This window comes from Rhinatrema bivittatum, chromosome 8 (genome assembly GCF_901001135.1).
Source record: "Rhinatrema bivittatum chromosome 8, aRhiBiv1.1, whole genome shotgun sequence".
NCBI lineage: Eukaryota > Metazoa > Chordata > Amphibia > Gymnophiona > Rhinatrematidae > Rhinatrema > Rhinatrema bivittatum.
Window position 1 is genome coordinate 39534720 of NC_042622.1, and position 26642 is coordinate 39561361.

General features: G+C 45.1%; 1 protein-coding gene across 1 annotated transcript in view; it reads left to right on the forward strand.

Moving 5' to 3' along the window:
- Positions 1 to 23609, forward strand: part of CDH22 (cadherin 22) — a 262988-nt gene extending 239379 nt beyond the window's left edge. The window contains exons 10-11 of the mRNA XM_029612679.1: positions 19163 to 19414; positions 20462 to 23609. Of these exons, the coding sequence (XP_029468539.1) occupies positions 19163 to 19414; positions 20462 to 21000 (791 nt within the window). The 3' untranslated portion in view covers positions 21001 to 23609. The remainder of the gene's footprint in view (positions 1 to 19162; positions 19415 to 20461) is intronic.
- The last annotated feature ends 3033 nt before the right edge of the window (positions 23610 to 26642 follow it).

Consider the following 26642-nt stretch of genomic DNA (forward strand, 5'->3'; position numbering starts at 1 on the left):
TAGGTGGCCTCCATCAGTGGTCGTCGAGGTCAGCCCAGAGGCAGCAACTAATGTAGTGATCAGTCTGTACTGGATGAGGCGGACTCCCAGAGACCAGGGCACCAAATAGGAACACAGTCTGACAGAGGGCGCCCGAGCAAGAGCAGGCCGAAGCCTGAATGAACCACATCCAGGACAAAGGCTGAAGAGGCGTCTTGATGCAAGCTGGGATCAGGGCTGGCGGCAGTCTGGAGGCAGTGGCAAGCAAGGCTGAGGTCTAAATGAGGAGAGAATCAGAAGGATGGTCAGATGAAGCAGACGAAGCAGAAGTTTATTAATAATCAGTAAAAAAGAAATTAAACTTATACCATACAAAGTAGAGATTAACTCACCCTAAGAGGTGGCGATACTAAAATCACCACAAATAAACTTAGGAATGCCTACCAGGAATACTTCAAAAAAACTGCTCACCTCTAATCAAATTATTCTCTGAAGTATTTCCATCACCTGTCTCTACCCTAATAGTAGGAAACTTTAACCTACATGTAAATGGAACATCAAAAACTACAGCATGTGAAATCTGAAACAATGGAAGCGATGGGATGGTCACAATTTGTTTCTAATCCCACTCATAAAGCAGGACATATTCTCAATCTAATATTTGCCAATCACAATAATTGCCTTATCAATACTTCCCACACTACATTGTCAGTCATAGAAAAAATTAACCCCACAATCCATCCACGTGACCCAATTCCAACAAGTTCCTTAAAACTAGTACACAGAGTAATCTTTCCAACAATTGCATCTATAATCAGTCACTCGCTCTCTGAAAGACTGGTACCAGACGGGGCAAAACAAACTGTGATAAAACCAATTCTAAAAAATAAAACAGGTAGAACTGACAATTGGAACAATTATTGACCAATATCCAACTTGTCTTTTCTCTCAAAAGTCCTTGAAAACCATGACATTCTATATCTCAACTAATTTGGATTCAGAAAAAAATCACTCAACCGAGACTTTACTCATATCTTAAATGGACATTTGACGATGATGAATCCTATATACTGGTTCTAATTGATCTTTGACACTGTAGACCATACCTTACTATGCCATCAGCTGAGAAAAATCTTTCTCCCTATCAAATGGACATTCCAAGTCAAACTGGGCAACCACATATCTGACACCTTCCCTATCGATACAGATGTCCCCCAGGAATCAGCACTCTCGGCAACACTATTCAACATGTATATGCTTCCTCTGTGCAAATTACTGGCAGAACTAGGAATCACCTTCTTCTTATACTCCGATGACATTCAGTTATACATTCCACTTGCCAAATCATTTGAAAATACAACTTTGACACTCGCTACATGGTGTGGAGGGGGCACTCCATGTCTACCTAAATGTTCTGTAATTTTATTATTTATTACAGTTTCCATGATTTTTACCGGTACTGAGGTCAGACTCACCTGACTATAGCTTTCCAGATCAACCCTGGAGCACTTTTTAAATATTGGGGTTACATTGGTCACCTTTTAGTCTTCAGGTGCAATGGATGATTTTAATGATAGGTTATAAATTAATTGTAATAGGTCTGAAATTTCATTTTTTAGTTCTTTCAGAACCCTGGGGTGTATACTATCCGATCCAGGTGATTTACTACTCTTCAGTTTGTCAATCTGGCCTACTACATCTTCCAGGTTCACCGTGATTTGGTTCAGTTCATCTAAATCATCACCCTTGAAAACCATCTCCAGAATGGGTATCTCCCCAACATCCTCTTCAGTAAACACTGAAGCAAAGAATTTGTTTAGTCTTTTCGCAATGGCCTTATTTTCCCTAAGTGCCCCTTTAACCCCTCGATCTTCTAATGGTCCAAACAACTCCCTCACAGATTTTCAGCTTTGGATATTTTTTAAAACGTTTTTATTATGAGTTTTTGCCTCTATGGCCAACTTCTTTTCACATTCTCTCTTAGCATGTCTTAGCAGTGTCTTATATTTAACTTGCTAATGCTTAAGTTTTATCTTATTTTCTTTTAATGCGTCCTTCTTCCAATTTCTGAATGAAGATTTTTTAGCTAAAATAGCCTGTTTCATGTCACTTTTTAACCATACTGGCAATTGTTTGGCTTCCTTCCACCTTTCTTATGCATGGAATACATCTGGACTGTGCTTCTAGAATGGTATTTTTTAACAATGTCCACACCTGTTGCACATTCTTAACCTTTGTAGCTGCATCTTTCAGTTTTTTTCTAAATATTTTTCTCATTTTATCAAAATTTCCCTTTTGAAAGTTTAGTGCTAGAGCCATGGATTTACTTACTGTCCCCCTTCCAGTCATTAATTCAAATTTGAATATGTTATGATCACTATTGAAAAGGCCCAACCACATTACTTCTGTCACCAAATCCTGTGCTTCACTGAGAATTAGATCTAAAATCGTTCTCTCTCGTCGGTTCCTGAACCAGTTGCTCCATAAAACTATCATTTAATCCACCCAGGAATTTTATCTCTCTAGAATTTCCTGATGTTACATTTACCCAGTCAGTACTGGGGTAATTGAAATCTCCCATTATTACTGCTCTACCAATTTGGTTAGCTTCCCTAATTTCTCTTAACATTTCATCATTTGTCTCATCATTTTGGTCAGTTGGACAGTAGTATACTCCTGTTGCTATACTCTTCGCCAACACACAAGGGATTTCTACCCATAAAGATTCAATTGTGCATTTAGTCTCTTGCAGAATATTTATAATGTTGGACTCTATGCCATCCCAGACATAAAATGCCTCCCCGCCACCAAGTTGCTCCTCTCTGTCATTGCGATATAATTTGTACTCTGGTATAGCACTGGCCCATTGGTTATCCTCTTTCCACCATGTCTCTGAGATGACAATTAAGTCTATGTCATCATTCACTGCTATATACTCTAACTCTCTGATCTTACTTCTTAGACTTCTGGCATTATCATACAAACATTTCAAAGTGTGTTTTTTGTTTGTATTCACATTCTGCTTTTCAGCTGACAGGGATATTTGGAATCTTTTAGCTCAGGTAATTCTTTACTTATAGGCACATGGACTACTTTTCTTATTATTGGAACCGCTCTGTTGGGATGCCCTAACTCTAATGCTTCATTAGCATCCTTTGAAGATACCTCCCTCCAAACCATGCGCTGCTGAGCGACTGTTGGCTTTCCCCTTTGTTCTAGTTTAAAAGCTGCTCTAACTCCTTTTTAAAGGTTAGTGACAGAGCCTGGTTCCACCCTGGTTAATGTGGAGTCCATCCCTTCAGAAAAGACTCCCCCTTCCCCAAAAGGTTCCCCAGTTTCTTATAAAACTGAATCCCTCTTCCTTGCACCATCGTCTCATCCACACACTGAGACTGGAGCTCTGCCTGCCTCTGGTGACCTGTGTGTGGAACAGGGAACATTTCAGAGAACGCTAACCTGGTGATTCTGGATTTCAGCTTTCTACATAAGGGCCTAAATTTGGCTTCCTGTACCTACCTCCCACATTTTCCTATGTTGTTGGTGCCCACATGTACCACGACAGCTGGCTCCTCTGCAGCACTATCTAAAATCCTATCTAGTTGACATGTGAGGTCTGCCACCTTCGCACCAGGTAGGCATGTTACCAGGCGATCCTCATGTCTACCAGCTACTCAGCTATCTACATTCCTAATAATCAAATCACCAACTATAATGGCCGACCTAACCCTTCCCTCCTGGGCAGTAGCCCTGGGAGACACATCCTCGGTGTGAGAAGACAATGCACCACCTTAAGAGCAGGTCCTTGTTACAGGATCATTTCCTGCTGCACCAGGTTGATGCTCTCTGATTAGGAGACCTTCCTCCTCCAAGGCAGTGCCAGGGCTGCCAGACTGGATTTAGGACTTGGCTACTATGTCCCTGTATACCTCTCTGGCTGCCTCAGCTCCTCCAGGTCTGCCACTCTAGCCTCCAGAGATCGCACTCATTGTCTGAGAGACAGGAGCTCTTTACACCGGGTGCACACATACAACCTCTCACCAGCAGGTAAAAAAATCATACATGTGACGCTCGATGTAAAAGACTGGAAGGATCTTTCTGCTAGACTGCTGCCTTTATCTTAATTTTGTTCAGTTCCTAGTTAAGTTTAAGTTGTTATGGGAGTAGGAACACATACAATTAGAGTCCTTAAATGTATTAGTGTATTCACTATTTATCTAGTAGTGACCTAAAAGGGGATGAATAAACTCTTGATAAGGCCTGGGGCAATCCTGAGTTTAAGTTAAAAGGTTGATTAATTTTTTTTTTTACTTGAAAGGGTCTCCTGCCTATAAATTAAAGGATGAGGTAGAGATGGGTGGGAGGGAGGGAAAAACAAACACACAAACTTCTGACTTTTGCCTGCTTCTGACTAGCTATTTAATACACACAAACACACTAAAGAATATACCCCAGTAGTTCATTTTCCCCAAACCTTTTAAGTTCTAAAATTTCCCAAAGCAATACTTACCGATTCTCTTCAGCCACTAGCAAGGTGATCCTCTCCTTTCATTGCTTCCAAAAGTCTAGATTTGTGTTTCCTGCTACGTCATTAATTTCCAGTAAACTTTATGGCTTTAGAACAACACATTCTGGTGGAGTTTTTTTTATTGACTGTGTTTTCTACTTTTGCCTTACAGCAGAAGTTCTTCCCCATTTGAAGAATCCTAATCCAGATGTGCAGCCAGTTTATCCCCAATACTACAGTTCTTGAGGTTGGACTCTCGCCTTTATCAGGGAGTGCCCAGTGAAAGGAGTTGCATTAGGAAGTTAAGAGCCTAAATCGTCCCCCTTTGAAAATTGACCAGGGCTGAGCACCTAAATTTAGTCTCCTAATGTGACTAGGTACCTAAATTCAGGTCCCTAAAACGTGAGCAGTCACAGGGACTGAATTAATATGGAAGGAAAAATGTAGATGCTTAGCACTGATTTTCAGCACTAGGCTCCTAACTTTGGTATCTAAATCTCAACAAATGTATTGCAGGCCTAAATTTAGGGTCCTAAGGCTTAAAGTTTTAGGTGTCTAAATTTAGGTGATTTTCAGCTTAGGTTCCTAAATTCTCCTGAATCCCTTCTAAAATTTAAGCACTGAGCATTTTTTGAAACTTGACTCCTTAAGACATTTTTCCTGATCTGTGACTATTGGAAAAAAAAACCCTTGGATGATTGAGGCCCTTTGTACTGTTCTTTCTATTGGTGCATTCGTTCTCCTTTGCTTTCTTTCTCTCTGTCAACAAAACCTCAGTTCCCCCTTTTTTTAGAAAGATCATAAACTACTAACCATCAAGGGAACACCCTGATGTGTGGTTATGTGCGGTAGCTATATCCGAGATGACCACTCTGTAATCATCTCTTTGTATAGCCACCGTCTTTATTCTCAAAATAATTTTTTAGATTTTTTCTTTTTATTGGTTGAATAGCTACTACATGTCTAGTCCTTGATTTTCACTCTCCCTGGCGGTCAGCTTGACCCTCTTAGAGCTCTTACGCTTCTTGTTGTCAATACTTATCGGTCTTTGTGCCATGGATGAATTCCTGCCACCTCTATTGGCTTTTTCGTGGGTCGAAGCCGCCTGCCCGACATCGGCCGTGTTTCGACAATTGCTTGTCTGCTTCAGGGACCCTCGGAGAGACTTTTGTTGTAACTACTTCGTGGTCTCAAGGTCTCTGAAACACACTTATATTTTCTTTCAGAATCATTCTTGTTCGGGACGCCTTTCCCTCAGCAATTCATTTTCTTCCCTCGCTTTACTGTAAGGATGTGCTTTTGTTTGAAACAAACTTTTCCCACTTTCAATTTCTTTTTGAAAATGAAACAGAAGAAAAACAAAGAAAGTCGTGTTTTGAGTTGCATCGCCAAAATGCGTCAGCAAACAGCTCCTGCAGAAAAGAAGCTGCGCCAGGCTAGTGGTTATCCCGCCTCTGCCAAACCATCCGCCCCTCAGCCCCTGGGGCTGTGGCTACTCTGCCAGAAAGAGCCATTCTGTTTGCCCACGCCCCTCTTCCCCAGAGCTCCGGTACCTAACCCCCCATCCACGGATCCGAGGGGTAGGAGCCATCCTCAGTTGCCTCTGCCCCGTTGGGTCCCTGTTTCAGAATGGCGCAGGTCGGCCCAAACCTACAACCATTTACAGCTTTTAATAAATCAGCCTCAGGGCTGGCCAGCATCATTTTGAAACAGGAACCCAAGAGGGGCAAGAGGGACTGGGGATCACCTCTTCCCCATGGACCCCTGGATGGGGTAAAATGGCTGAGGGAAGCGGGTCCAGTGGGCGCTGTGGGCAAGCCTGGGGAGGGAGGCTTCTTTTGGTGGCAGCAGCTGAGGCGAGGGGGCCCGGACTAGACATTTCTTCTTTGGTCTTTTGTTTTCTTTGGGTCTTTTTTTTTTTTTTTTTTAATTGTCCTTTATTTTTGCCAAAATGAAATGAAACAAAACAGACGAACATTTAGTGCACAGCCCCTGTCGCTTTTCAGTTTGTGTTAACCTTTCATCGGACCACCCTAAGAATAATTCACTGATCTGGATTTAGGGGCAGATTTTCAAAGGGGTATGCGCATAAGATACACGCGTACCCCCCGAAAACCTGCCCCAAGCTCCCCCTGCGCGCGCCGAGCGCAAGTCCCGGGGCTTTCCTAGGGGGGCGTGTCGGGGGCGTGTTGCGGTGGCGCATCATCCGGGGGCGGGGCCCTGGGCATGGTTCCGGCCCAGGGGCGTGGCCAAGCCCTCCGAAACTGCTCCCAGGCCGGGGAATCGCGCGCCGGCGGCCGGCCAGCACGAGCGAGTAACACCTGACTCGGGCAGGCGTAACTTTTATACTAAAGGTAGGGGGGTTTTGATAGGGCTGGGGGGTGGGTTAGGTAGGGGAATGGAGGGGGAGGTGGGAGGGAACGGGCAGCGCGTGCAGGACTCGGCGCACGCAAGGTGCACAAATGTTCACCCCCTTGCGCGCACCGACCCCGGATTTTAAAATCCGGCGTACTCTTGTTTGCACCGGGTGCGCGAACAAAAGTACGCGCTCGCGTATTTTTTAAAAATCTGCCCCTTAATTTCTTGCCTGAGCTCAATGCAAGTTACAATCAGGAATGATAGATATTTCCCTGCCCCAGCGGACTTCAAATCTAACTTGGCACCTGAAACGTTGGAGGACAAAGTGACTTGCCCAAGGTGACAGGGAGAAAGAGGGTTTTGGCTCTCAGCACCTTGCTCTAACTACTCAGCCACTCCTCCACTCCACGCTGTAGTAAGTGAGCCACAAGGTCCCTTTCACAGGTGTGACCTACCGAGAACGGAGCTCTGGTTTGGAAAGCTTATGCGCATCATCTTTGAATTCTTCTTCTTTTTTTGTTCGATAAAACATAAAAGGTTTCAGAATCTGCAAAGAATCCAGTTTTCTCCAGAACCAAACACATGTAATACAAGCTTGCACTGCAGTCACTTATTCGAAAATCAACATTTTCCAATTCTTCCTTCACCGCCTCTCCCCCCCCCCGATTTCTCTGTCTCTTTCCCTCCTAGGTCTTGGTTTCTCCTACTGTGTTCTCTCTCTCACTCACTCCGTTACATTCTCCATATCCTCCTCTGTGTGTATCAGCAGTGACAAACTGCTACTGAAGGCCATCTGTTTCTTGGTACAAATTTGCAGCCAGTTTGGAAACGTGATTTATAAATATTGCTTTTGCAGCCAGAGAGTGACACTGATGGATGTCGGCACAGATGGATTCTTTAAGCTTTTGGTTAAATCTGTTAGGGGGGGTGGTGCGGGGGTTCACACCTCGTCTTCTCTCTTCCTCTTCTTAGCAAAGCCCAGTCTTTCAGCCCCTCAGAGACAGTGTTAGCTTTTCAGGAAACATTGCATTTCTCGGTCATTGATCTTCTGGAAATTTGTGTCCAGCCAAAGTAACAGAGCAGGCGTAGGTATGTACGATGGAGGAATCGATGCCGAGACTGTCACGTGAGGCCGCAGCCATTAGGTCATCGGATTTTAAGATCTCAGAAGGTGAAAAGGGCAAAGCTCGTGTAACCCCTGGGCTAGGGTCCCTTCCCCAAAGACCACACCTCAATTCATAGGCTTAAATTAATTGTCTTCTCCTGATGTTAAGCCTCTCTGAAAGTCCAATATTTCCTGTTGGGGGGTGCGGGAGGAGGGGAACAGAATATCTCCTAAGTCCTGAGAGTTGTTCAATAATTCAGTCGAAATTAAAGTCTCTTGCACACAGCAGTAATAATCATGCTGGAAGCTGATTTGATTTCCAACTTTTACTGATTAATGATGGAAATTTGATGAAAATATCCAGATAAGTTCTTGTTTTACAGTCCATTTACAGCTTTTAATAAATCAGTGACTTTAAACTTCCAATGAATTTATGATGTTACTGATATCAATGAATTCTTCTTGCTCCTGATCCTTTCCAATTAATGAGGTAGTTTTAAAACTTCCTTCCAGAATTTGGTGGCTAGGATGATTACTCCCAACGTAGATATCATTAAGTCAAGTCCATATCTCATACCTTTAGACCAGTTGTTCAGAACGGATGTTTGTCCCCTCCTTTTTCCTTATCTCTCTGTTAGTTCCCGAAGGATACCTCCAAACTCCTTCCTTCAGTATCCTGATGATTTGATTGTGGTTAACACCAGATGGGGTGCCACAAGTCTCCTCTGCACTCCTCATTTCTCCTTCTCTTCTCTCTGGTTGAGAGACTCCAAAACCTTACAGATGTCACTGCTCTGAGTTCCTGGATCCATGGGAATCCAGATGGGTGGGAAAAAAATGTGAAACAGGATACAAAAAGGGAGGGTGGAAAAACTTCCTTCATCCTCACTCAAACAGGACAAACATGATTTTTTTTTAAAAACGGGGGGGGGGGGGGGGGGGGGGGAGGGAAAAAAGACACTCTTTCCTCTATTCCATATCCATCCCTAGAAGCCCAAGGATCCTTTGCCCACAAACGGAGACAACCAGCCTCCTGAAAAGGCTAACTCAAAATCCACACTCAAAAATGGTGGCACTGGTTTTAATGCTCTGAAGACTCCACCATTTCAGTCTCCCATATGAGGGAGCTGAACCCAACCAACTACTACTTCTGTGCTTCCTACTCTAGTGGGACTTACCTTCTTAGCAGTGGACCTTTAGGTTCTCTACATCCAATCTGCATTGGCAGAAGTGGAAGAAGGGCCTAGAAGATCACTTTTTCACAGCAGCAGAATGAATCGGTGTCCACCTCATCATGAAATCAGGTCATGGCCACTGTCTGCCACTGCTCTAAGTATTGAAAACTCCTAATTCTGTTTCCAACCGTAGTCCCTGGAAGCGATCAAATGCAGTAGGTCAGTGTCTTTCGGGCTTACCAATGCAGTGAAATTCATTTGACATTTTACTTGTTTTAATTCACTACTAATAATAATGTTATTTCAGTTCTTCCTGAACATATAAATCAGGAAGTCAATATTCAAAAGGCATTTAGACAGATAACTCACAAGTTATCTATCTAAATGGCAAATGTGGCATATTCAGCCAGATAAAAAAGGGGTGTTTCAGGGGCGTTCCAGGGAGGGGTTGAGATATCCGGCTAATCTAGCCAAATATCAGGTATATCTGGCTAGGTTAGCCAGATAATTTTAGACCTATTTTACAGCAGGTAGAAAATTATCTAGCCTTATATGGCCGGATAACGTTACACATAAAACAGCTACAGCCGATTTAATGGTGCTTCACAGGGGAAAAAATGATCATGGGGCCTACAGGCCCGATCCAGACCTCCTCTTCCCTTTCACAAATTGTAAATATGCTCCCTCCTCTTCCTCAGAGCAGTGGCATCTTCATAAAACTGAAAAAAGGGCTGGAGTCGGGTGAGCACACATCCCCTCCCCCCCCCCCCCCCCCAGCCCGCTTCATGTTCTCAGCATTTTTTTTTTAATAAATTTTGTCTCCAGGGCCCCCTCACCCCACCCTGTACTTTAAAACTGCTAAACTGATATTCCTTATGGCCAGGATCGCAGCAGTGGGCTCCCACGATCTGGGGCTGTGCACTTCATCTTCTGCCTTTATGTTATTCCTTTGAATATAGCCGATTATGTGTAAAGTTAACCAGCCACACAAGGCCGGATAACTTTAAACATAACTGGATATTTAGCTCTGGGATGGGTATTTAATATGATATTGGGAAACTGAGCAATGGAGAAGGCCTGGGAGAGGAATGTTATTGTAACATCTTTAGCTAAAGACACAAAGAAAGTTCCTGTTTCAACCTCCAATCTCACTTATCTTGTACTGCATGAGAAAGTAGACATCCATCCACATCCTGCACCAATGCATGGCCTGTGTCTCCAGAAGACATCAACCACAGCTGGGTGTGTCTCAAGGACAGGTGCAATTTTTATGTAAAAAATCCATATATCTCTGTGTTTGATGCAGCTCTGCATAACGGGGATTTGATTCTCTTAAGCGTGAAAGAGAATGCTGGTATGCATGCATTTGTGTGTTAGGTGAATCTGTATGAGAGACGCATTTATTCTACATGCGATGCATGTATGAAATATATCTGTGTGACAGGTTTATGTTCATCCCTGATGCATATGAGGAGGTACATGTGTCAGAGAATAAAGCATGTATCTATCTGTGTGAGTAGTGCACCTTCGGGATCGACATTCATCTGCTTCCTCCTCTACCAGTCACAGGGGTGAATCATCTTATGCTTCCTGCTAAGACTCATCAAAGAAGTCAAACAGCTCCAAAAAGTGTAGAGCTTCAGCTGATGGGGAGCATAAATGTGCCAAAGAATCTTTGGTGCCACTGACATGGGTGCTGGCATCATCTTGGAATCATGCTGCGTCATTGATGCATCCAGCACCAACTGCACCATAGGTGCATTCGACATATATGGTGCCACCATAGTCAATACATCTGGTGCCATCAATGCAGCCGATGTTGTTGATGCAACCAACACCCATTGACACAACTGGTGCCATCAACGCAAATACCACCAGAATGAGCAGCAAAACCTTTGATGCATTGGCTCCATATACACAATCGGTGCCAATGCCAGGGAGGAGTCTATCCTGTTCTCTTCCTTCACCCAGAGCCTCTTTGACTATGTTAAGAACATAAGAAAATGCCATACTGGGTCAGACCAAGGGTCCATCAAGCCCAGCATCCTGTTTCCAACAGTGGCCAATCCAGGCCATAAGAACCTGGCAAGTACCCAAAAACTAAGTCTATTCCATGTTACCATTGCTTATGGCAGTGGCTATTCTCTAAGTGAAGTTAATAGCAGGTAATGGACTTCTCCTCCAAGAACTTATCCAATCCTTTTTTAAACACAGCTATACTAACTGCACTAACCACATCCTCTGGCAACAAATTCCAGAGTTTAATTGTGCATTGAGTAAAAAAGAACTTTCTCTGATTAGTTTTAAATGTGCCCCATGCTAACTTCATGGAGTGCCCCCTAGTCTTTCTACTATCCGAAAGAGTAAATAACCGATTCACATCTACCTGTTCTAGACCTCGCATGATTTTAAACACCTCTATCATATCCCCCCCTCAGCCATCTCTTCTCCAAGCTGAAAAGTCCTAACCTCTTTAGTCTTTCCTCATAGGGGAGCTGTTCCATTCCCCTTATCATTTTGGTAGCCCTTCTCTGTACCTTCTCCATCGCAATTATATCTTTTTTGAGATGCGGCGACCAGAATTGTACACAGTATTCAAGGTGCGGTCTCACCATGGAGCGATACAGAGGCATTATGACATTTTCCGTTTTATTCACCATTCCCTTCCTAATAATTTCCAACATTCTGTTTGCTTTTTTGATTGCCGCAGCACATTGAACCGACGATTTCAACGTGTTATCCACTATGACGCCTAGATCTCTTTCTTGGGTTGTAGCACCTAATATGGAACCCAACATTGTGTAATTATAGCATGGGTTATTTTTCCCTATATGCATCACCTTGCACTTATCCACATTAAATTTCATCTGCCATTTGGATGCCCAATTTTCCAGTCTTACAAGGTCTTCCTGCAATTTATCACAATCTGAACAATTTTGTGTCATCTGCAAATTTGATTATCTCACTCATCGTATTTCTTTCCAGATCATTTATAAATATATTGAAAAGTAAGGGTCCCAATACAGATCCCTGAGGCACTCCACTGTCCACTCCCTTCCACTGAGAAAATTGTCCATTTAATCCTACTCTCTGTTTCCTGTCTTTTAGCCAGTTTGCAATCCACGAAAGGACATCGCCACCTATCCCGTGACTTTTTACTTTTCCTAGAAGCCTCTCATGAGGAACTTTGTCAAATGCCTTCTGAAAATCCAAGTATACTACATCTACCGGTTCACCTTTATCCACATGTTTATTAACTCCTTCAAAAAAGTGAAGCAGATTTGTGAGGCAAGACTTGCCCTGGGTAAAGCCATGCTGACTTTGTTCCATTAAACCATGTCTTTCTACATGTTCTGCGATTTTGATGTTTAGAACACTTTCCACTATTTTTCCTGGCACGGTCTGTAGTTTCCCGGATCGCCTCTGGAGCCCTTTTTAAATATTGGGGTTACATTTGCTATCCTCCAGTCTTCAGGTACAATGGATGATTTTAATGATAGGTTACAAATTTTTACTAATAGGTCTGAAATTTCATTTTTTAGTTCCTTCAGTTCCTTTTTTAGTTCTCTCAAATCCTGTGCTCCACTGAGAATTAGATATAAGATTGCTCCCTCTCTCGTCGGTTACTGAACCAATTGCTCCACAAAACTTTCATTTATTCCATCCAGGAACTTTATCTCTCTAGCGTGTCAAGTTAGAATTACCCAGTCAATATTGGGGTAATACTCCTATCACTGTACTCTTCCCCAACATACAAGGGACCTCCACCCACAAAGACTCGACTGGAGAAATCGCCCACCCAACAATCTCACCCTCCTCAGTGTATACAGATGGACTCAGGACCATCTTGCAGGTGTTGGAAACCCTGACAGAACCAGCAACCGCATTGCTACACAAGATATTGTATGACCTTTAGTCCAGAATATAGGAGTCCCTGGCCTCTTATGCTCCAGTGGCTTAGAAGCTGGATCTGAAATATAGGGTTCAGCAGTCTCCAGGATTTGTGGTGGTTCAATTACATCACCAATCGGTGGTGGTGGAATTGGCCCTGAAGAAGGCAAAGAAGTCCTTCTTCAGGGCCACCTGGCAAGGACCCCAGGCTTCTCGATTCCTTCAACAAAAAGTTCTTTCAAACTGCTATGTTAAACTCCAAAATCACCAATCATCAGCTATACCTCATGCAATATTTCCATGTGGCTCATGATGTTGACTCTAATTTAATTTAATTTAAAAACTTTTCTATACCATCGTTAAGTTAGATAACCATCACAACGGTTTACAGAAGGGCACAATAATGAAAAATATGGGTGGTATAGATTACAAATTAGTCATGTGCCATCATAGTACGGTAACAATTTATATAAATAAAAATTAAATGTTCATTTGTTCAAAATCTTAAATCTCCGAAAGTTCTTCACCGATTGCTTTGAAATTTTGACACAAAGTTGCAATCAAATACACGCAAGTTTTTATATACCTGTATTATATAGATGTCACACCTGTGACAGGTAAAACCATGTTTTTTTTGAAAAACAGCGCCATCTGTTGGATGTTAAAGCAACACACGCTATCTACAATATAAATGGGCTCTGACCGACGGACCACAAATGCGCAGTAGAGAGCAGCTCTACCGCACATGTGCGGACCATAGAGCTCTGCGCTACGTGCTGGGTGTCACAGAGGGGAGGAGGAAAGGGCAGACGAGTCACCGCTCCGAGAAACGGCTCAGCCCGTTCCTCCGCTGCTGGGGAAGTGGGGAGGGAGTAGGGACTGCCGGACAGTTACACATAGGAGGGGAAAGGGTAGAAGAGTCGCCGAGCCAGTCCATCCATCGCCGGGGAAGGGGGGGAGGGAGTTGGGACGGCCGGAGCAGAGCTAATACGCATTGTGAAATTAAACCAGACTGAGCCACGGCAATGCGCTCCGAGAAACGGCTCAGCCCGTTCCTCCACTGCTGGGGAAGAGAGGAGGGAGTAGGGACTGCCAGACAGTTATACACAGGAGGAGGAAAGGGTAAAAGAGTCGCCGAGCCAGTCCATCCACCGCCGAGGAAGGAGGGGAGGGAGTTGGGACGGCCAGAGCAGAGCTAATGCGCATTGTGAAATTAAACCAGACTGAGCCACGGCAATGCGTGGCCGGGTACAACTAGTTTATAATAATAAACTAAGTGTGTACGTTAAGCCTGTTTATTAGGAACATATTAGGTGGTTTAATTTTAACATTACTATGCATTTGTAGGTTAAAAAAATAACAGCTTCTAGCTTGGTGCGTCTTTATCCATCATCTGTTTTTCTCCTTCTCTTGATCTTTATAAAAAGCTTGTTTAAAAAGCCAGTTTATCAGATTGGTTTTGAAAATTTTCAAATTTCTCTGCAGTCTTATTTCTAGTGGCATGGTGTTCCATAGTACGGGACCAGCCAGTGATAGTGCTCTTTCCCTTACTTGCGTGAGACGTGCTGATTTGACAGAGGGGATAGTTAGGAGAGCCTTATTATTATTATTATTAGGCACCATTGCATCCACAGAGAGATGGGTGGGCACACACTACCCTTCTTTGTACACAAGGAATATGATCCTGGGTCAGAGCGCCTGCTTCATATAAACATACTAGAAATGAGAGCCATCTGAAATGTCCTTGGAGTTTTTTATCCAGCAGATAATCAAGTGGTGATTTCTATATCGTCAAGCAGGTTGGCATTGTCGGGGTCATGGGCACTTTGTCAGGAAACTCTAAAGATCTGGGGAGGGAGCAGTTGATCATGGAGCATGTTTTTAGGTGACTTACCATCCAGGAAACAGAATATGCTAGCAGATTGATTCCGTTGAATTTTCCTTCCTGTATCCACCAGTAGTAAGCAACATCTTCCTCCATCAATTTGTTTGCCACAGAAACCAACAGGAAAGTCAGGAATTTTTGCTCAGTTCATCACAGCAATCTCAGTCTCACGCTGAATGCCATTCTAATCCCCTGGAATGCAAAGCTGACGTATGCATTTCTGCCATTTCTGCTAATTGCCAAAACAGTTCAGAACATGTTTAAAGACAGATAATGTCTCATTCTTATCACTCCAGCATTGCCCAGACAACTCTGGTTTTCCTATCTTATCATGTTGTTTATCTCCAATTCATTTGGGATTGGAACCTTCTTTTCTGACACAAGAGAATAGCTATGTGTTAAATCCGAATCAAGTGGCACTCAGCCTTCCAGCTTGGACATTGAGTACTCAGTAATATCCTCCCTAGCACTCTCTAGGGAAATTGATGATATCCTGATTTTGGCTCCAAAAACATCTATTAGAAAGGCATATGGTTTCAAATGGAAACTTCTCCCTGTGGTGTGGACCACATCAGTAGATCCATTTACTTACTCCCCAAAGGACTTGCTTAAATATCTGTTCCACTTGTCATCTTCCAGACTCAGCACTTTATCAGTACAAGTCTATTTCAGTGCAATAGTGAAATACCACTTTCAAATGGAGGACAAACCAATTTCTATTCACCTCTTGGTCTCCAAGTTTATGAAATGGTTGTTGCATAGTAACCCACCTATTTCAAAGCCCATCAAATATCATTTAAACCATTGGAATCAGCTTTGTTGAGGTTTCTCACATGGAAGGTAGTTTTTGCTCATAGCCATCACATCGGCTAGATGAATTAGTGAACTACATGCTTTGGTTTCTTACTTTCCATATCTTCAGTTCTTCAACAATAAAGTGATGCTTCACACCTATCCAAAGTTTCTGCCTAAGGTGGGCTCTGCATTTCACAGCGACCAATACATTTTTGCCTACATCCTTTCCAAGACCACTTGAGCATAGAAGAGAAAAGGCCTTTCATACCCTAGACCACAAAAGAGCGTTGGCCTATTAAATAAATAGAACACAACCACATCGTCAAGTCTCTCAGCTATTTGTGTCTTACGATCCTAATAGACTGGGAATAGGAGTAGATAAACATACTGGGTGGCATATTCAAAGCGCGTTCAGTGCTCAGTATCCAAATAAGTAGACTTATCCGGCTGTCTAGCAGGCCGCTGAACATCTGGGTATATTCAGTGGCTACTAGATAGCTGGATAAGTCATTTTTCTGGCTTAGCCGCATAGAAAGTGGGAGGGCAATGGGCAGATCAGGGCAGCAATACTTATCCGGTTAACTTAACTGGATAAGTAACACTATTCGCTGTTATCTAGTTATGTTAATTGGATAAGTTAGACTAGCCAAAAACTAAGGAGCAATTTGTGCGTTGATATTCAGCAGCAGAGCCATGCCGCTGAATATTTCTTGTAACTTAGCCGGGTATGTTATATATATATAAGTTACTTAGCCGGATACAGCTGAATATCGGGCCCACCATTTCCAACTGGCTAGCAGATGTTATTGCACATTGTTATGCGCTTGCTGGTCAACAACTCACAGACTCTGTCAAGGCTTATCAAGACAGAGCCATAGCTACTTCAGTTGCTCATTTGAGATCTGTTTCTATCAAAATCGTGCAAATCTCCAACTTGGTCATCGGTGTATACTTTCATATCCCACTACTGTTTAGACAATTTTGCACAGAGAGACATTGACTTTCAACAAGCAATTTTGCACAGCCTGTTCTCTCCACACGGGAGCCGGGTTGCTTGTTCAATAAGTGCTCCAAAGTGCAACTCTCTGCTTGGGACTTCCCATGTGTCAAGGCTAATTCAGCTCTGCTTGTCAATGGAGAAAAGCATATTTACTGTATTTGCTGTAGACAGAATGAACTGGCCACGCTTAATACCTGCCTGTCTCCCTGGAGAGTCAACTACCTTGCCAAAGCTTAGTTATACACAGGTTGAGAGGCTCACCAGGCAATGCATGCTGGGTGGAGGGAAAACTCTACCGAGCTAGAGAGAGAGGTCTGTTTTGGTGCAGTCGGATGATGTCACTGTGTGTCATGGCTAATTCATCCTGCTGTCTCTGGAGGACACCATTTATGGTAAGCAAACTTGCTTAAATAGCATGTAGGTTCCATGTGTTACTTTTCACCACACAGTCAAACAGGCAAAGTTAGAAGCACATGCCATAGACACATATCCTCGCAACTTTCGAAGCCAGCGTGCACGTTTACCTGACATTAGAAAATCGATGGAATTTTGTATGTGCTTGAAAGCTAAGTACGCGTGTAAGCCTACAGTCGGCCACAATACTGAAAACTGAGCCTTGTATTTCTCAGTGTAAAGAGGCTCTCCTCTATCCCGCCTCCTCCCCGGCCAGACGCTCACTTCCACACCATGACATCTCCTGCTGAATTCCCAGTTATAGGTGACAATCTCCGCGAGGGCAGGTGCCAGTGTGGCCTGATTTTTGAACGGTTGGGGAGGCTGATTGAGGCAGCATGGTGCCACTCCAGCATAAATCAAGTGGAAGGAGAAGGGAGTGTTTAAACGGTAGGCACCCTGCTGCCCATGTGCCAGTCTTAATTTTGTTGCACAAAGATTACTGTCAAAGTCAGCAGCCTATTTTGACATCTGAGGATGACTGTTTCCTGAACGTTCGCTTCTTCCTTTTGCTCCTCTCCTCACTGACTGATAATGAGCAGCGTATAGCAGAGAAGGCTTAGATGGGGTGATTTGAAGAAGCTATGTCTTTCTTTCAGACTTCAGGTGATAATACGCTGTATAATTCAGACATTCTTCCTAGTGCTGGTAAAGGGCTGTAGTCCTGTTTCTTGCGTATACAGGCACAGCTTCAGCTCAGAAAACCAGATAAGCTCTCAAGGTTTTGTTAGTAGAAGACCTAAAGCCACAGATGCCCTTCACAGTAATCGCTAGATCAGTTCCATATTTGTATTTATTAAAATGTATTAATTGCTTATACATAGGTCCTAAAGTGATATACATAACAACATGCACAACAATTACAAAACTCAAACTAAAACAAAATATTACAGAACTGAACAATTAACAGTTTGAAGCAAGATCAACCATTGCCAGAGTCATCCTCAAAATGCTTCTGTCTCGATAATTTCCAAGCACACCCTATCAGGCAAAAGCTAGCCTAACTAAACAAATAGTTTTATGATTTGTCTAACCAAGATTTGCTCAAAATAGTATCCAACCATCTTAAAACTTAAAAGCATCATCATAAATGTGCCACATATACAAGGATTATCCAAGAACTTCAGACTCTATCCTGAAGCACTGCTGAGCTGATCTAAGTCTCTTTCCTGCAGTGTCTGCAGGTCTGGTTTGTGCTCATCTCTACAGGTTTGAATCAGTGGATAAGTCCTGTACAGAAACCTTACCACCTATAGCAGGTTTTCCTCCCGGCATTGCCATTCTGGAGATGGAATCTGACCCTCTGGGTCCTGCATGGCATAGTTTAGGGATGGCCAACTCCAGCACCTCAAGAGCTACAAACAGGAAGTCCATAATGAGCATGCATGGAATGATTTGCATATAATGGAGGCAGTGCATGCAAATGTATGGGCTGCGTGTTCCCTGTGGATAGCCTGAAAACCAGGCCTATTTGTGGCTCTTCAGGATGGGATGAGGCGAACCCTATTGTAGATGAAGGTAGAAAGTTTGAAAGCTTCATGGACAGAAGCCTGGAAGAGTTAACTTGTTCCTCCTCAGAGTTTGCCTCTGTTATTGAGCAACCAGTCAGCCCTCACTTACTGACTCTTCGTTTTTATGCAGTGGAAGGATCCGTGTCATTTGTGTGTGAGGTGGAAATGTGTTTCTGAGGGGGTGAGTCTGTATGTGTTGAGAGCATGCACAGTGCACAGGTGTGACTGCTTGCCTAGGCTATTCAGACACATGCAAGCTGAACTAGGTGTATATATGTGTACATGAGAGATGTCAGTTTGTATATTTGGTGCACGTTTGTCGAGCTAGATATTCGTGGTGTGCATGAGAATATGTGTGCCCATATCTGTGTAAGATGGGCAGCTGTGAGCAGTGTGCACGTAAAAGGTAATGACAGCCATTTGAGTACTTGGTAGGAGCCGCAGAGTGCAGGAACAGAGGAGCGCTTTCATGCACACAATTGAGTCTTGTTTCTTTCTGTCTGCAGATAATACGGCTGCAGTTCATACCCAGAGGATGGGTTTTAACCGTCAGGAGCAGGACCTTTATCTTCTGCCCATCCTGGTGGTGGATAGTGGCCCTCCAGCCCTGAGCAGCACAGGAACCCTGACTATCCGCGTGTGTGGCTGTGACAACACGGGGGCCATCCAGTCCTGCAATACCACAGCCTATGTTATGACTGCCACTCTCAGCCCTGGGGCACTCATTGCTCTCCTGGTCTGCATTCTCATCCTCATTGGTAAGTGCCTTGGACACAAGTGCAGAGGACTCACCCTTGCTGTCTACCAGCTCCTGTTCCTTTAAAGCTTTGTCCTTTGCTTTACCCCTCCATTTCACTGTTTATTTATTTTTTTCACTTTTACTCATTGACTTTCTTGGTATCTCCCCTCTCACATATGATGCATCTCTTCCAGACACTTTTTATCCATTCCTACTTTGTCGCTGTTAGCCAGTTTGCCAGCTGTTATATATTTCTCTTTTCTCTCTCTGTTCCTCGTTCTTTTTTTTTTTTGTTCCATCCTTCTCTGTCTCACCTATTCTTTATCGCTCATAAAGATCATTTCTCTCTGGATCTCTTGTTTTCTCTCTAACCCTCTTAACTCTTTCTGTCTGCCTCTTCTACTCCCACCCAACCCATAATCCCTAAATCCCTACCACACCTGCCTTCTCCTCTCTCTCTCTCTCTCCTTGGAGGTGAAGAGAGCACGTCTAATACCTTGCTGCCTGAAGTTATTATTTGACATTTTTCATATCAAAGGCTCTTCTGGGTGCGTTTGACATCGGCCTCATTTTCTGACACAGTGCAAACACATTTCTGCCTAATTGCCCACAAATGGATAAAGTACAGATTGGTGCATTAAAGGCTGAGTCTCTGAGAATCCAGAACATCTGCGTGTCGTCCTCAGCCTGTGTACCATCTGTTTCACCATTAGCCTCCAGTGGTTCTGCCACCGCTCAATATATCGCTCTCCCCTCCCTTTTTCTCTCTGTTTTCACTTATTCTCCCGTTGTCTCTCCCTTGCTCTTTCCTTCTGATCCCTCCCCTCTCCAAACTTGGTTTCTCTCTACGCTTTCTTTTTCGTTGTCTCACATTTTATTTTTCTTGGGGTTTTTTTTTCGGGGGTTTTTTTTAATCTTTCACTCATTTTCTTGGACCTGTTTTCCCTTTTTCCTATATTTTAATCCTATTTTACTTTTTTTCCCTCAGTTTTTTTCCTTTTTCCTTTCCTAACTGTTGTTTTTCCATGGTTCATTGCTCTCTGCATTCTTTCTTCTTCTTCTCCAGTGCTGGTCCTGCTGATCCTCACGCTCAAGCGACATCACAAAGGCCACCTTGCCGCCGAGGAAGATGAGGACATGAGGGACAATGTTATCAAGTATAATGACGAAGGCGGAGGGGAGCAGGACACCGAGGCGTACGACATGTCCGCCCTGCGCAGCCTCTACGACTTCAGCGAAATCAAGATCAGCGATGCCGGCGGAGGGCCGGGGGATGGGAGCGGGAGCGGGGGCCTCTCCACGGAACTTCGCTCTCTTCCACGGTGGTTCCAGAATCCGGACCTTGACTTTTCCATGTTCAGGGACTATATCAGCCAAAAGGTGGGCCAGGCTGATGAGGACCTCTCCGTGCCGCCCTACGACTCCTTCCAGACCTATGCTTTTGAGGGCTCCAGCTCCCCGGCAGCCTCCCTGAGTTCCATCGACACCCGGTCCACCAGCTCAGAACAAGACTTTTCTTACCTCAGCAGCTGGGGGCCACGGTTCAGACAGCTGGCAGTAATGTACACTGGCCACAAGTGGCAGGAGGAGAGCGAGGAATCCTAGCCAAAATGAAACCCTTCCCTCCCCTCCAGTCTCGTAACAGCAAAAAACAAAACTGGAGAAGATACTAATGCAGTTTTCATGTTCAGAATTTGGGATTTTTTTTTTTACTTTCTCCATGTCTTGGAGGCCTGGTTGCTGCTGTCTTGAGCGCGCTCAGTTCAGACTTGGCACCTTGGGTATCAACAGAAACCTTTCCTCATTTGTCATGTGGCCTCTAGAAGGAGGACAAGTGGGGAAGAAGGGATGTTGAGGACCTAGCAGGGTTGTGTTGGAGGAGATCAAAATCCAGAGACTTTGAGAGGAGGAAAACAAATGTCACTGTTCAAGCGATATTCTCTGCCAGTCTGGAGAGATTTCCTGACTCTCTGGGTACTCTTTTTTTTTTTTTTTTTTATTCCCTAAACTGTTACAGCTTTCTTAACTGAAAATTTAAGGTGACTTTTCCCTCCCTCCACCTTTTCCCCTTGCTCCCCACCCTTTTTTTTTTTTTAACGTTCTCTCCCTTTCTCGTCGTGCACCTCCTGCCTTCTTTTGCCCTTCTTCCCTTTCATTCGCTGCTCGCCACAGTGATGCCTGTCCCAGTCAGGGATCTTGAACATGGCTGATTCACCACCCTGGCTTCCCCTGCATCACTGCCAGTGAGGATTTGGTGTCGACACTAGGTGTGAGAGCGCTGGTGCAGCAGCGGTCAGAGAAGGTCGGGGTTCGGCTCCCCCCCCCCCGATGGACATCCTGCACCTTCCCTTGGAAGCTGCCTTCTGTAACGGGGGACTTCAAGTCATTCTTGAACTAGCGTCTTTCGCAGTAGTGAAGTCATGTGTAGCTCCCATCCCCAATTCAGTCCCAGGTTAGGGTGGGCTCGGATTATGAAGTTGTGTGCATTGCAGTGTGCCCTTTCTGTCCTCACAGGTTTACTTCTCCTCTGGGTGTAATTCTGCTGCATTCTCTTATCACTCCAGACAAAGGGAGAGAGGGGGATTCTAAACCTATTTGAAAGTTTCTGGCAGATGTTGACTTCTCGGGTTTTCCCTTGTTGATAATAGCTTTAATAGAAGAGCACCTCTCCCCTCCCCCCACTACTGAAAAGTAAATGTTCTCCTCCCCCCCCCCCCCCTCAATCCTATCCCTCACCTCATGCTCCATCCCTGTGCTCCACCTCCCACTGTTGCCAGACTGCCTGCTCAACCTTTCCCAAAAAGGCTCCCCTCAAGAGCGGAGCCTGCTTAGAGCATTAACCCCCCCCTGCAGACCTTTTATCTCCAGGTCATCTCTAACTTGTGTGCTTCCTGCATTCTGCTGTGTCAGCCACCTCCCCTTGGCCTGGCTGACTCTTCTCCTGTCCTGAGCTCTCAGGCCCCCTCACTTTTGTAAGTTGTGGCCTGAGACATTTCTCAGGACATCCATGGAGCACAGTGGCTCCAGGCTGCAGAATGACGGACAGGTGAGAATTGTGACTCGGCATCCATTAGTTTAAAAACTTGTTAAAGTAGCCACCACCTCCAGCCAGGGCCGGGTGCAGGCCTAGGCAACATAGGCACGTACCTAGGGCGCCAAGTTCAGAAGGCACCCAAAAACTGGGACTCATCCTGCTGCTCTCTGTTTTCCAGTAGTGAAACTCCTCATCTCTGATCCTCTGCCTGTGGCCGCCAGATTCTTAAATCCAGTCATGTCTCCAGCCCCCGCCCCCTCCCTCCACACACACACTCTCACACACACACACACACACTCACTCTCTCACACACACACACTCTCACACACACACACACACTCACTCTCTCACACACACACACTCTCTCACACACACACTCTCACACACACACACACTCACTCTCTCACACACACACACTCTCTCACACACTCACTCACACACCTGCTGAAACTGTGACACTCTGTCTTGTTGGTTCATCACTGTGAAATTTCCCCTGGAGGGGAGGAGCGATGATTTAGAGCCACAGTCTGAGGAGGGCATCGCTCTTCCTTCTTTACGTTTCTACATCGGGCCACCCATAAGCCCTGCCCTAGCAGCATTCTCTTTCCTCAGGAACTCAGCTGGGCTAGACTCCCCCCAAAATGTTTACACCAAGGGGAAACTTTGCTCTCTGCAATCCCTCTCTCCTCTTGTCCTTCAACCAGCGAACAAAGAGATTCTGGGCCAGCAAAACTATGAACTTTACAGGGTTTTATCAGGACATTACTGAAGCGAGTTGTGGGCATCCACCCCAAGAACAGACAACCAAGTGACTTCATCTTCACTTGTTCGTTTTCTCATTTAAGTCGGCACAAACGCAGCCCCACGTCCTGAGGCCGAGCCTCCTGCTCGATCTCCCTCTCCGGACAGGTCAGCCAGAAGGCGGTGGCCTGCTCCAGTATCCTTTTCACTGTGCCGAAGGGAAGGGAAGGCAAGAGGAGGCGGGCGGAAGGATCCTACAGGGGTGAGGTGAGGAGTAGGGGTAGGAGGTGGGCAAAGAAGAAGAACAAAGCTGTTCTTTTTCAAACGGGAAGCAAACGTTTTGGAGTTCACACCCTGATTATTAATTCTTTTTGTTTGTTTTTTTTTTTTTTTGGAAGGTCCATTGAGAGCCTAAAAATAAAAAGATTTCCTTGTCGTGTCCCGAGTGTTGGAATTCTTTCTGTGATGAGTACAGGGTATCACTTTCACTGGAAACCTGACTTGCCAAAAACTATTTTCTCTTGTTGTAGATTCTAGAGCCGCACTTTGACTTAGGGCCAGAGATGCAAAACATTTTTCTTTTTTTTTTTTTTTGGAATATATCGTCGATAGGGCGCCTAACTCCGGAAGGACGTGCTCACTTTCAGGCCCTGCACAAACCTGGCCGATTTCCAATCTCAAGCCACTGGTGGGCCTTGCGTGTGAATGTCCCACTGGCTATGCGGTTAAAATTAGGCGCACGGGCTGAAGCGGGGCTGAATGACGACCGGTGTGTGTGTGTGTGTGTGTGTGTGTGTGTGTCGGTTAAATAACCAGGCGGAGCTTCCAACCATGTCCCTGTGTTACACGTTTGGGCTCTTCTCCCCCTTCTTGTCCCGGAGGCTGTGGGTTCGTTAGCAGCATGTATATAAAAAAAACGGTTCACACAGGAAGGGTCCAACGCACTTTATTCCGTATCCCCAGCTTAGCAGTAGTGTTTCAGGCAGAGTCTGTTCATCTCACTGTTCCCGCCCCCCCAGGGAAGAGGTGCTCAGCCCTGTGTGCTGCGTCGCTGCAGCCTTGGGGATGCCTGCTCAGTGCAGACGGCAGTGGCTGCTCCACAGCACACCCGGCTGACTTCTAGCAGTGTTCAGGCGCGGGAACTGGCAGGCATGGTCGGATAACCACCGGCCCTCCCCGGGTACAGCTGCCACTCCTGGTCCTGTTACTGGCTAGGCTTCCCAGCCTCCTTACCGGGGGCATTTCCGCCCCCCCCCCCCCTCCCCCAGCAAGGGTTTCCCCTCTCTAGGTGCAGGGACCTCTCCTCCAAAGAGTGCCAGCCACTTTCCTACAGTGCTTCAGGCTCTCCCGCCTCTAGCTAACCTTAACAGTTCCCAACTGTCCCTAAAAGCACAGTAAACTAACTGCATCAGCTCTAATGAACACACTCTTTAGTGTCACTCTCTCTTGGCTTCTGGATTCAGCCAGTCCTACCTGCATAATTCTGTACAGTGTGTGCACAGATCCCGGCTAAACCTCGGGACCCTCACCCCATGTGGCTAAGGGAATTACGCCACGTACATCTCACCAGCTACCTGGAGGCATGCATTGGCCGTCTGGTATTTTTCTTTAAAAATAGAAATGCACGTAAGTAAATTAAATACAAATTCACAGCAAAAAAAATAAATATATAATAATAATAATTTAGAGTAAACACACATTGGGTCAGAAATGATTGTGCAGGATTTCTGCTTCACCGCAAGAGGAAAGCACAGGCCCACCCACAAACTCTCCATTTAATAGCCGCTGCACTGACTGAAGCACCCTTACAGTCAGCACCTTGAAGCGAGGGTCTCTCAGACCTCCCCTGCCGCCAATACATTTTAATTATGTTCGAGCTGATCCACCACGCTGAAGGGCACTCTCCTGCGGCCGTCACAATTTAATAAAGCTCCTTTGCAGCCATGACAGTATTTAGCGCTCCCCTGCAGCCGTCACGTCAAGCTCATCTATGGCCAAAGAAGTCCATAGTCATTCGAAGCGTTTAATTTTAGTTGTAGCGATCCTATTTAATAGCCGCTGCCCACATCCATTGCATTCAGTAGCACCCATGCGCCTTGCTAGCATTCCCCTGCAGCTGTCTGGGACTGTCCTGTGCTGCTGCAGTTTGAACCTGTGGACCCTTGTTAGATACACCTGGGTGTCCTGTCCACACGCGTGTAGCGGATGGCTTTTTGACTGTTGTGATTGGACTGATTAAGCTGGGAGCATATGCTGCTGTGACTCACTAGTCTGCGAGTTTCCCTGGCCACCACGGTCTTTAGTAGTACTAACTCTCAAGCCTTATGCTGTTTTGTTTGTGGTGTTGATTTTTCTCTTCCTCCCCACCCCACCCAGAAGTCTCTAACACGCCTCTCCTCCTCAGATGGCATGCCCAGGCAACACAGGGCAATCTGCGCCCCCCCCCCCATCCCTTGCATAGCCCGTAGGCCAGCAAGGCGCCCTTCTCCAGGGTGCACCTTCAGTGCTGCCAGCCAAGCAGCCAGGATTGCCACAGGGACAACCATTCATTTCTCTCGATTAGACTGTAAGCTCTACTGAGCAGGGACTGTGTCTCGTATATTTTTTGTACAGCGATGCATACGTTGAGTAGCGCTATAGAAGTGTTTAGCGGTAGTAGTAGTAATCTGAGAGCACCACGTCCATGGCACTGCCCAGGGAGGGGGGGGGAGGGAGTTCTGAACTCAGTTCTCCCGCAAAATGGCACTCCCTTACAGTGCCGCAGGACTGACCGGCAACGTGCGGTCCTTGCCTGCGGTCCTGGCAGTCCCCAGTGCTCACCTGTAGTCAGGTTTTACCACGGCCATCACCTTTAATAGCGCTCTGAAAGGAACTTGATATAATGCTCTCCTAGTGACAATGCTGCTACTTGAAATAGGCTTTCTGAAATCGCTCTTCTATTATAATTGTTTTAAATTTCAAAACTTACAATTCACCCCCCCCCCCCCCCCCAAAAAAAAAAAAAAGTACAGCTGAGGGAGCTATTGAAAAACAAACGAGATCAGGCATAAAGCAGCTGTAAGAAGATTGGGCTAAAAACTGCGTGAGACGAAGCTAAAGGTTAGAGAAGGTGGTGGAAAGAGATTACTATTATTATTATTATTATTACTATTATTATTATTAATATCGTGAGCACATACCAGATGTAGGCAGCGCTGTGCAGAGACGCATAATAGACACCCCCCCCCCCCTACTCCTTAGAGCTTGCAAGACAGCCAGACAGGACACCCAGTGAAAAAAACAAATCAGAGGCTTTGCGCAAGGAGGAGGCCGTGACGGAGGAGGTTTAAGGCAGGTGGACTCGGGATCGGGAACGTAAGGATGAACTCTGGTTACGACTGCTGCTACTTCTTCCTTTGTGTGAATAGGTGTAGAGCATCCACCCCAGTCTGCTTGTAAAACAGGTCAATAATAAAAGCTCACCCCAGTTACT